Source organism: Hyperolius riggenbachi, chromosome 8 (genome assembly GCF_040937935.1).
Source record: "Hyperolius riggenbachi isolate aHypRig1 chromosome 8, aHypRig1.pri, whole genome shotgun sequence".
Classification (NCBI taxonomy): domain Eukaryota; kingdom Metazoa; phylum Chordata; class Amphibia; order Anura; family Hyperoliidae; genus Hyperolius; species Hyperolius riggenbachi.
This window is the reverse complement of record NC_090653.1, coordinates 221,769,241-221,781,444: the sequence shown is the minus strand read 5'-3', so window position 1 is coordinate 221,781,444 and position 12,204 is coordinate 221,769,241. Positions and strand designations below refer to the sequence as shown.

Here is a 12,204-nt window from a genome sequence, read left to right as displayed (position 1 = left end):
GAATCAAACTTCACCTGTTGCTTTTCAAGGGGAATATTTAATTGGTACCATTCTTGAACTGTTAATGGCACAGGCCTCAAACCTGGTACAGTTGGTTATTGGGTGACTGGGGTTCAAATTCAGAAAAGGGGGTGGAGCCACTCACACCCAATCAGATTTGTTTCATTTCAATGCAGATTATTGATACCAAAGACTGCAAAGCTCACAAACTTGGTCAGTGAGTAATTGTGTGTTAGGGTTAGAAAAATTAGGCGGAGCCAACACCAGCCAAATACATACCCGGGCAACGCCGGGCAATCAGCTAGTCATTTATAAAGGAATATTGTAAAAAAGAAAAAAAAGCAATTTTATTATGTTATTTTCACTACAGCTGCTCTTTAAAGCTTATTTCCTTTACCAAACGTTCTAGTGTCGATTTACTTAATTTCTTAAAAATATATACATAAAAAAATAATTTTATAGCGGCAACTTATTTCTTTCTTCACATAAATCTGCAGCCTTTCTGTGGGGGAGAAATGTGCTTTCCTACTGGCACTGTTCAGAGCCTGGGCACATGCCAGACTCTGCCATGCCTTGCTTCACATGCAGATTGCTTTATAGGTCACTGATCACACAAGCATCACAAAGCTCAAGTAAGCCAGAACAGATTCAAAGGGGCAAACCGACATGCGGAATGCCACATACACGGAACTGTGAAATCACCAGAGGCTGCAGCACAGGCCAGTCTGCTGACTCAGCAGAACACTAAATGTTCTGGACAAGAAAAATAGGACTATCCATCTGTAGTCAAATTACAAAACCTATTGTGCTCCACCACACAAGGCAGGTATGGAGAATGCCAGAGCCAGCTGTTTGCCTTCTATTATGCTTACTAGTCAATCATCTACAAATTTATACTGGACTCAGTTCGTAATGTCATGGAGGAACAAGCAGGTCTGCTGCACAAGGAATCTGGCCACACGGTGGCACTGTGTTGTCGATTTCTAAACATAAAATGTTACAAAATAACCAGGTAGCTAAAAAGGGAGTAAAAAAGTTTCAAGCAAAAAAAACTAAAAGAACTACAAAGCCCCCTGAAAAACTCACTGTTTAGGAACCCCTTATTAAACAAGAAATATGTAACAGTTTTGGCACAAACCCCAAATCTATTTTCGGTATGATAAAAAATGCTTCTTCAAATAAGCACCGTAGCGACATATAATAGAATGTAGTAAATTATAGGGTTATTCAGGATACTCTTTTACAATAATTTTCCTGGTTTCTGCTCTTGAAACACTTCCTATATTTATATATTGCTGCTTATTGGTATTTAGCTCCGCCCTCCCAGTGTTGTCCAGCTTAGGCCAGTTAGCTATGCGGAATTCCCCCTCGAGCATTCTGGGATACCATGTATACGGTGTACTGGCTTTCGGGAACTCTCAGCAAACAAACATTCCATAGAGATTACCTGACAGGACGAAATATGTCGCCATTTGTGATAAGTTTTAGAATGTAAATTAAGTCGAGGAAAGATTTTACAATGGGCAAACACTGACTCAATAATTTATGAATGAATACCGTAAAAAATAAACAATTTTATTCATTATGTTATTTTCACTACAGTTCCTCTAGCTGATCTACCAGTGTGGACTCATACATGCTAGTAATGTCACTACATATATGCCAAAAGCATGACCCTGCACATCCCTTCAACCGACAGAACCGCACACCTGTTCTCAAGCTTGGCTGCTGCTGGAGACAGGCTTAGACGACTGTTAAGTCTTACATGTGTGCATAAGGAACAATAAAAATGAGTTGTTCCGGAAGTCTGTGTGTGGATCCCTTTTTCGATTCCTGCACATCCCTTGCCTGCCTCTTCCGCCCTCTAGGCGAGTCTCATCTTAGCAGCTGCCATAGTCACAGTACTGAGTAGCACAATATAGCAATTGCAATTTGGAAGACCACATTCAAAAATTTAGTATTTTTTTTGTTTTGTGCACATCCACAAATCAGTGGAATCGTTCTAATTTCGAATTGTTTGCCGTCTGTACCAACCTCAGCTTGCCTGGTCTGCTGCCTGTACCAACCTCAGCTTGCCTACCGACCGTGCCTGTTCTGCTGCCGTTACCAACCTCAGCTTGCCTACCAACCTTGCCTACTGCCTGTACCAACCTCAGCTTGTCTACTGATTCCGCCTCCCCATTGTGTCTATATATTTTTTTAATGGACGCCCTTAAATAGAAAGTGATAGAAGAGTAGAAATTATGACTCACAAAGTAAACTTCAGCAGAACGGAGTCACAATTAAATGTAACCATACCTTCTACATTTGCTAAAGTGTAATCTGACTGCACGGTGTCAGATGGACACGGCGCAAGATACTGAAAGAGATGCTACACTCAATATCTTGGCATAGTACTTGTCAAGGAACTGCTGTGTATTTCAACTGTGAATTATATGCTCAAAATAGCAAATATATCTGTGTGGTAGAGGGCAAGAAAGAAGCAAGAGAAGGAGTGAGAGCAGCAAAAAGTAGGGATGGGAAAGGGGGGAGAGGTAGAAAGAGAAGATAAAAAGAAAAATATGGTAGATAAAGCGGCAGAAACAAGCAAAAAGCAGAGGGGGTGTGGTGGGTGTATAAAAAGACAGATGGAAACTGGGTGCAGAGATAGAAAGTGTGTGAGAGAAGCTGGGTGAAGAATATGGGTGAGGCAGAAACCAGGGGATGGGAAAGGCAGAGAGAGGCACCGGACAGCCTTTCATATGCACAGCTCATCATATACAAGCCTGGCCTGAAAACCACACTTTGATAAGTGCTTGCTGTAGAAAGCAATGCACATATTAATAATTCATTCAACAAGAGTAAATTTAAACACCAAGCAGAAGTTACCATTTGTGGTATAGTTTACTATATTCACTGTCAGCAAAATCAGTCTTTTCAGGAACAAAACACGAAGAAAGTGCAGAATATATGTCTCACCATGTTGTTAGGAGAGATTTAATTATAATCAATAGGCACCATATATATAAGTCTTTAACTCCTTAAAGTAAGCCAGAGCCGAGTCCCACGTTGTCCTACCACGGTCTATCGTTCAGCCACGATCCGCCCCGGTAACTCCTTCAGTCTCGTCAATCTGGGACCCAGACTGGACGAATTACCGGGGCTGATCGTGGCTGAACGGTAGACCGCGGGAGGAGGACGTGGGACTCAGACGTGCTTATGGGGCTGGAGAAAACCCCGGGGTGATTATTCACCAGCTCTGGAACACTTTAAAACCTCACAATGAATACAAAAAACACATGGGGTGACCACACTTCTTACTGCTAAGCCTCTCAATGGTCCCCAGTCCTCATTTTCTTACGCTGCAGGTCTCTATTGGCACTGCAGATATATCTCCCAAATGTCCCTCTTTGGGAACCCACTGTTTAGAGGAGTGGCAGTGGCGTGTCTTAAATGGTCCCTCTTTCTTATCTCAAAAAGTTGGGAGGTATGCTTCAGGGACAATGGCAAAAGCTAGTCTAAACTGTCTTAAAAGATGGCTACCAATCTGCCCCTTTCTGTGATAGGTGCTATGGGAAAGAAAGGGGAGGGGCTTTGGTTAACACAATGGCCACAATTCACTAAGCTTATCTCCTGTCTTTAATAACTCTTCTAGAGTTATCACCATGGTGATAAGGCATGTAGTATTCTGGAAACATTTTACCTCAGGCAAACCTAAAGTTAACTCTTCTGTCTTTAAGTTAACTCTTCAATCCTTAAAATAACTCCAGAGTTAAAGACAGGCTGTTTATTAACTGCGTGTGAAAATAACTACAGAGGAGGTAAATTAACTACAGAGGAGGTAAATTAACTACAGAGGAGGTAACTTAAGGAATGAAGAGATAAAATAACTCACTGTGTGGAGGTAAGTTATCTCTTGCCTTATTATCTCCAGCATGATCTTAGTGAATTGAGGCCAATGCCTCAGAGAGCTGGGAAACTCAACGCACATCCACTGTGGATGAAGAGAAATGCCAGGGTCCACAGTGAGCGATACTGGAAAATTAAATATTTGGGTTTCTCTGTACACATTAATTTAAAGGACCACTCCAGCAAAAAAAGAAAGCAGTTACAATCTGACAGAACCAACCGGTTTTGGACTAGTTCATCTCCTCATGGGGATTCTTGTGGTTTTCTTTGTTTTCAAAAGCATTTCCTGAACAGCAGTTGTTAAGTCTGTCAAAATAGTGTGCAAGTGAGTAGGGACGCTGGCTGGCATCTTACTATTTTGGCAGTCAAACTGCTGTTCAGGAAATGCTTTTGAAAACAAAGAATCGCCCATGAGGAGATGGACTAGTCCAAAACCTGTCGGTTCTGTCAGATTTAAATTGCTTACTTTTTTTTTGCTGGAGTGGTCCTTTAAGATTTTATTCGGCAATATATTTAATAACCAGAGGTTTGGCTTTTCTATTAAATGCAGTAAGGTAAATAATGAAAGCTGTATATTTCATGATACATCAGCCTGTATTCATATGAGCGTTAGCAATTTTATAGAAACCTGCTGCAAACAAGGAATGTTGTCTACAGCATCTAATAAGGCTTTGGCTATTTTTGGCTTTGGATCCAGAACACAATTGCTGCAGGTAGCGGTTCCAGTTTTGTGTGGTCATATGGTATGCTGAATGTCACTATTCTACTCATGGCATAAAAACACAACACCTTCATAGATTTTACTAAATAACGCAAGTATGGTCACCATGAGGTGGTCATGAGGAATAAATATTCAGCCAGATGTTCCTTCCTATAAATATTACACGTCAAAAGCTTAGTAGTTCAGAGGTGTAGACTGTTGCATACAATGACCAGGAGCTAAGCTCCACAATGTCATTATTGCTCACTGAAACCAGCCATGACATTAAAGTACACCTGAACTGAGAGGGATATGGAGGCTGACATATTCATTTCCTTTTAAACAATGCAGATTGCCCGGCAGTCCTGCTGAGCCTTTGTCTCCAATACTCATAAGGTGGCTATACATCTAGTGATGATGGGCAGATTCGACCAAGAGACAGATTTCTCTCTCAGATCGAATCTGATTAGAGAGATATCTGTCGGCTGCCCATATACCCCAGGCTGATTCCTGATCGATTAAAGCATTAAATCTCTTGGGAATCGGCCAAGTCCGCTGCTGCCCCTTTACTGTATAAATGTGCCCCCCCTAACATGCATTTATACATTAGCTGTGCATTGTCACCCATCACACTGTGCCCATACGTCTTCGGTATCCCCTGCTCTTCCATTGGCGTGTGTGACATCACAAACGTGCCACGCCGGCGGCGTGAATACTGGTAACGGAAGAGCGGGGAAATAAAGACGTATGGACACGGCGGGGATGGATGACAAGTCATAGGTAATGTATAAATGCACGTTAGGAGGGCACATTTATACACTAGGAGGGGCAGGGACAGTTTTGTTGCATTCATCGTTTGTCCCTATATCGGTTGCTGTTACCGCTGCACATCCGATTAACCACGAAGGCCCGACATCTTGCAGCATGTCCGATCGGCCCAGAATTGGTTGCATCATTGATCGGGCATGCTCTTGGCAGCACTGATTGTCAATAATCATCAAATCGGATGGTCGATCGGCCGCCATGTCGAGAGATGTATGGCCACCCGTAGCCATAGACCCTGAAGAAGCATACAGATCATGCGCATGCTTGTTTGAGGTGTGTGATCCAGACACTCCTGCAGCCATAAAGATCAGCAGGACAGTCAGGCAACTGGTATTGTAAGAAATAAATATGGCCGCCACCATATCCCTCTCAGTTTAAAAGTACTTAAAAAACCAACAGGAAGGCTTCAGAGGTAATCAGTGGAGACCAAGGCCAGCTTAAAAAAAGGTAAAATTGCATTCAGCATTTAGAAATGAATACCTTTGGAATCATTGATCCTTATGACAAGGCAGTTTCACTGTGGGTAATCTTCTCTGTGTATTTTTCATGATATGCTCAGTTTGTGACAGGTACACTTTAAAAAGGATGTTGAAGAGACTCCGGTTAACTATACTATACCTTGCAAAGCTTTTGGATACGCTGTAGGGGAAAGTAGGCAAACCAAAGGCTGTCCAAACAAGTTGGTGAAATTCTGAAAAAGAAAGTCACCAGAATTAAAACAAATCCAAGACAACATTTTATGGCATAAAATGCCCACTGCACATTACATTTTTGATTCCAAAATAGCTGTTACACAAAGTGAAATTCCTCCCATTAGCAAACCATCCCACATTAATTACGGCACATGACTAATGTACAAAGAAAATACGGCTGTAAATGATTTAATTTGCTGCTTTGCTTTCTTTACTGAGCACCTTTAAGTCCGAGCGAGTGTGTGATTTTTTTGCTTTAAAAAAAAAAAAAAGATCTTGCCTTTCCAGGCATTTTCTCACGCTTTAAAGAGACTCTGTAACAAAATTTTGAGCCTTATTTCTTCTATCCTATAAGTTCCTATACCTGTTCTAATGTGGTGTGTCTTACTGCACTTTCCTAGTTGCACAGTGGCTGTATAATCTCTGTTATATAATCTAATCTTCTTTCCTCTGACGGCTTTGTCGGGCTCAGGCACTCAGGCAGGAATGTGCTGGTCTGCTTGTGATAGGATAGAAGCTATACACACCCTCTCCACGCCCCCTGCAGGCTCTGTGTGAGTCACAGACTGAGCTCCTCTGAGCCTATCACATTCTGGTAACAACCATGTCTTTTGTTTGTAAACACTGCCTAAAACTGGCAATTACAAGCCAGGATTGCAGCAGGGAGTGGCAGAAACAGCACAGAGGGGCCCAGGAGAATGTAACGAATAGAATGGTATGCTTTTGTTGTAAGAATTTTAGCCAATGCTTACTGTGGCTGACGCTGCTGAGCTGACGTCAGACTCTTCCTGCATGAGTCCCACCCCCTTTTTCTCCTGGATCACTGATGTTCCTCTTAGCATCAGGACTCGGCTGGCACACGGCCATACAGTTTAAAAGAGTGAGTAGGCAGCAGTGGCACTGGGCTGGCAGGCAGTTTGCTGTTGTGCCTAGGGACATAAATAATGAACAATGTGGTGGTGGGGGTGTAATTGAGGGCCCACATCAGCTACTTTGTTTAGGGCCCCATTTGGCCTTAATCTGGCTCTGCTCGTGGTAATGGTAATTACAGAAAGGAATTTTGCAGACTTGGTGTCAGTGAATCGGTAGTTTTCACTAGGTGACTGTCACAAAACAAATCACTCTGTGTGACATTGCTGCCAACAGGTTATAAGTCTGAAAGGGACATGCAGTCCTGTGCCCTAACAGTTCTGCTGCTAGGAGAGCATGCTAATGGCTAGAATTAGGATATCATAAGAATAATCTAAACTATTTCAAGGCACCTGTAAACTTAAAGTTTTAAAATGTAGCTGTTATAATTTAAGTAGGCCTCAGTTACTTGGCCTGAGTTTTATGTAAAAGGCTTGTCCGCAGTGTATGCCTTTAAAATAAATAGAGGTTTTGTGATGCAGGCAGAGGCATCTCAGGGTCTGCGTGTAGCAGAGGATACACGCAGATACTGAGAACATGTTCCTAAAAGAAGGCCATCGGACTACTCTGACCTCAACCACAGGAACAGAAAACATTGGCCATATTTACTAAACATTCACGGTCCTGCATATAGGCCAAATGCCTCATTGATTATTAATCAAGTAGGTGTGTATGATGACACCACGAGTGGGTCCACCAATAATCTGGTCTAGGGGGTGGCGAAGATGATGTCATATTTAACTCTTTCCTAGTCAGTATTAAAGGCTGAGGGAGCTACGAGAGCTCACTTCTGCTTCTTCCTTCTGCACTAGCTAGCAAGGCTGACTGGGATGACTTCTAAGCATGTTCTTCCTTTCTGTAATCTGATATAATGTATGCTGTACATAGGTAGCTTAGTGTAACGTAGTTAGGAAGAAGGTACCTGATAGACTCCAGCAGGGAGTCTAATCACGAGCTTGTAACGCAACATGAAGATTGGCATGGCTAGGATATGATGAATGTATCTATCTGTATTCCTGTTTCCTGAATAAATAACGTAAACATTGAAGAAGCCTGAGAAAGTCTATATCCTGTTTGCGGTGTGGAGAGTCAAGTGATCTCACAGTCTGTGAGACGATGGTGTCGAAGCAAGGTGATTAGAACAGTTTATAACAGTAGCCATGTCACCACCTACGTTGTAGAACAAACTCTGCACTAATGCAGAGGATGGGCAGAGGTAACATGGAATTCAGCCTAAGTCATCAAGTGGGTCTAGCGTCAGATGCTAAGGCTAAGCAGAGCACCATTATTGGCACTGGGGGCTTCTGCATTCATAGTAAACATGCACAACTTGAATCCTTACCATCAGTGACTTTTACAACAGTCCTTCAGCATGAAATCTTTTGGGAATCGGCCTTGTGACATTGCCGTGATGCCTCCCCCCGCAACGCATATGTAGAAGTACCTCCCCGGTGCCTGTGCATTAATACTTTACTACTTTGGTGTCCGCTTCAGTATCTGCACTCTTCTTCCTCATCGGCGCCCCACGTGGTATGGTTACCGGCTTATTGCACGCTGGGTGCTTGTGTGACGTCACAGGTGTTGCAGGCATATACGGTCACCTGTCCTGATGCCTACCGCTCCGTTCTCCTCTCTGGCCCCACATTCTACCTAAATGTCCTTCCGGCAGCCTCTGCCAGGTCGCTGGAGACAGGCACTACTGCGCAGGTGCTGGCCGGGCTGTGCGCATCCTACAGCTGGGAGTGCTACATAATGTGCATGACGTCATATGCGTGCCCAGTGTACTCCCGGGTGTGCGATATAGGATGCGCACAGCCCGGCCAGCGCATGCGCAGTAGTGCCTGACTTCAGCGAACCGGAAGAGGCTGCCGGAAAAACATTTAGGTAAAATGCGGGGGCAGAGAGCAGAACGGCTGACAGTATATGCCTATCCCCCCCATTTGCATCTGGTATCCTTTAATGCATGGGGGGACGGGAACAGGGGTTTCCCTTGCATCTGCCATTTGTGATTATCACACATGGTTACCGCCATGCACCCCATCGTGCACGTCGACCCGAGATTTCCCAACATGTTTGATCGAAACGTGATTAATTTCGGCCTAACATTGGTTGAATTGTTGATTAGGCATGCTCTTGGCTGCACTGATTTTCATCCGATTCGATAATTATCGACTCCAATGGTCGATCAGTCACCAAGTCTACTGATGTATGAGCACTTTTACACAGTTTGAATATCAAACAATCAGATTAAAGTTGACTTTTTTCTAAATGAAAAGTATCTGACTTGCGGCTAATGCAACAGAAAAGCTCATTTTTTAGTCCAGCCTAGGTGTAGTTAATATGAGAAGACAGGATTGGAAGTTGGATGAAAGACAACTTAGATAAGGTGCCAAAATTCCAGAGAACTGATAAGGAGAAGGCAGCTATAGCTTAGCTGGCTGCATAAAATTAGGTCATAAGATACCAGGCTTGTATTTAACACAAGGCTAACTTTATATGGTATTGTCTGCAATTATAGTGATCTCCTAAATAAAGGGTGTGGTAGAAAACAGGTGAATATTCTGCACATGGTGTATACAAAATATTAAGGGCGGTCAGGCACACATGATTTCCTAGCATTGAGTAGTAAAGTTTGTGCTGTATTTGCTATTCTAAAAGGAGCTCACCTGAAATGGCCTTTATAGAACATATCAATTTTTTCCATAATGGAACTAACAGAATCCCACATCTAAGGTACCCATATAAGTAACAAAAGGCAGTAAGGTTCTAACTACCTACGTTTAAGTGAATTTGTTGTTAAAAATGTGTTAATGTACTTTTCAAAGTGCTGTGGACTGTGCACCAGCTCTAAATAAACGTATTGATATTATGCATTTATATAGTGCTGATATATTTTCTTCAGTGATATATTCAGTGATCCGAACATTTCATACCAGGAACTGTTCCTCTAAGAATGTATACTCTACCTTTCACATACGTAACAGTGCAAAAATTAAGAACCTCATACATCCAGCAGACTTTCAGCCCTAGTTCATACCATCATCACATCACGGTTGGGCCCATGCAATGCTCTCTATTCAGGACTTCCAAACAAGGACCTGCACTGCCTGCAATTAGTACAGAACATGGCTGCAAGGCTGTAAACAAGTAATCCCCCCCCCCCCCCCCTATTTAAGATTGGCTTATAGACATTCAAATCCTTGCAATCTGGGCTTTGGATACCTCAAGGATTTGTTGCAAGTGCATCAAACTTGCCCCAGAGTCCACCTTAAAACATTTGGAGACAGAGCCCTCTGTCATATTGCCCTTTCACTTTGGACCTCCTTGCCACATACTATCAGGACATCTCCATCCCTTGAAGCATTTAAAGGGACTCAAAGCTGAAGTAAATAAAATGTTGTATGCATACCTGGGGCTTCCTCCAGCTCCAATGACTCGGATCGCTCCCACACCGCCGTCCTCCTCTGCTTGCAGCTTCAGGAACCGGGTCCCCGCTCTTCCGTCAGTCAGGGCCAGTCTAAGCCAGAGAAGTGCGCTATTTGCATATCTCTCCAGCAAGTGCTGGAGAGATACGTAGAGGGCGCACTTCTCTGGCGTAGACTGGCACCGACTGATGCAAGTGCAGGGACCCAGTACCAAAGCTGCGAGCAGAGGAGGACGGTGGTGAGGGAGTGATCCGAGCCATTGGGGCTGGAGGAAGCCCCAGGTATGTATACAACGTTTTCTTTAATTCAGCTCTAAGTCCCTTTAAGTCCAAAATGAAAAGCCACCTACCAGTTGAAAACAGAACACCATATAGACATTTTCTGGACAGGGTTTTAACTTGGCACTATCTCTGCAATGTGAGAGTGCAAACCACTCATCCAACTTGCCACCACTAATAGCAATAATACTACTAGTGAATAACTATCCAAAAACACTGGCAGCTTATAAAATGAATGCAAATGAACAAAGATTTCACACTTGCTCCTCCATTTATGAAAGCTCTCCCAATGATTGCTGCCTTTTTCACTCAAATAAACCCTTCAGAAATATAGTATTTGCAGTTGCTCATTGAGAATGTGGCTGTAGTACACTAGACTGTTTTTATACTCAGCACTTAAAGCGGACCCAAACCAAACATTTTTTTTTATTCAAAATATTTAGTTGCACCACTCTGACACATACAAAGATAAATAAACACTCCTTCAAGCCTTTAAGCATTTCAGTGCCTGCTTTTCACCCTTCTCTTGCATAACTGGGGTTATACAGGTGGCAGCCATTAGTAATTCCTCCTTTGCTGGACACCATCTACTCCACCAGTTTGCCGGATTCTGTCCCGGCAATATGAAAGGAAGGGAGGGGTTTCTCCAATAAATGTAAAATATTTTATATTTGTCATCATGCAGCTGAAAAAAGGCTGCTATTTATTATTATAATTTAGAAAATAGATTTCGTTTCTGAAATCTTGTATCTTTAATTTGGGTCCACTTTAATCTATGCTATTATGGGCTACATATAATTGGTTTGATTTAATGTCTGGTTGGCAAAACATGGGAAAAAGAAGAAAGAACAAGAACTTATTACAATACTATTAAGCAGCAAACTAACAAACATGGTGGTGTCCCTGTAAGAGTCAATCAGAATTTCCTTCCAGGCTGGCTGGGGATTGTGAGGATGGCTCCCATAGGACCTTACACTTTAGACAGGCCAGGAATATGGAAAATGCTTGCTGTTAATTTTCCTCTGCTGGGTACCCTCACCAGCAGAGTGAATGATTTTGCTCGCTCCACTGAGGATTCTAAGAAACAGGAGCTCAGACTGGAACAAGACATGCGGGAGTTTCCTGTGATGTATGACCCTTCAGTGTGATCACTATAGGGCTATAAAAATACAACTTGTCATCTGTTTTTCTGCTTCTTCTAAGCAAATTGATGCTATTCAAGCACTGGGACTAAAATCCCCCACCCACCTTCCATTCCTTTGAATATATGTTCATAGTCACTAAATGAGCATAAAGTGGACGCTAGGGGGCGGGGGGTGTACTTTTTTTTAAAAGTAATGCTTATATCCTCATTACATGTTCATTAGACCCCCTACAATGTATAATAAGACTACATTTGTATCCTTTAATACCTTTGCGAAAGGCCCCTTTAACACTGTTGCATTGTGTTACCCTATTTTGCCGCAGGGTAACGCTTTGCCAATGAA

General features: G+C 42.7%; 1 protein-coding gene across 3 annotated transcripts in view; it reads right to left on the bottom strand.

The window, feature by feature from the left end:
* SCAI (suppressor of cancer cell invasion) overlaps nucleotides 1-12,204 on the bottom strand; it is a 252,826-nt gene that overhangs the window by 30,276 nt on the left and 210,346 nt on the right. For all 3 annotated transcript variants that reach the window (XM_068248199.1, XM_068248201.1, XM_068248200.1), the window contains one exon: nucleotides 6,032-6,104. In XM_068248199.1, the coding sequence (XP_068104300.1) occupies nucleotides 6,032-6,104 (73 nt within the window). The remainder of the gene's footprint in view (nucleotides 1-6,031; nucleotides 6,105-12,204) is intronic.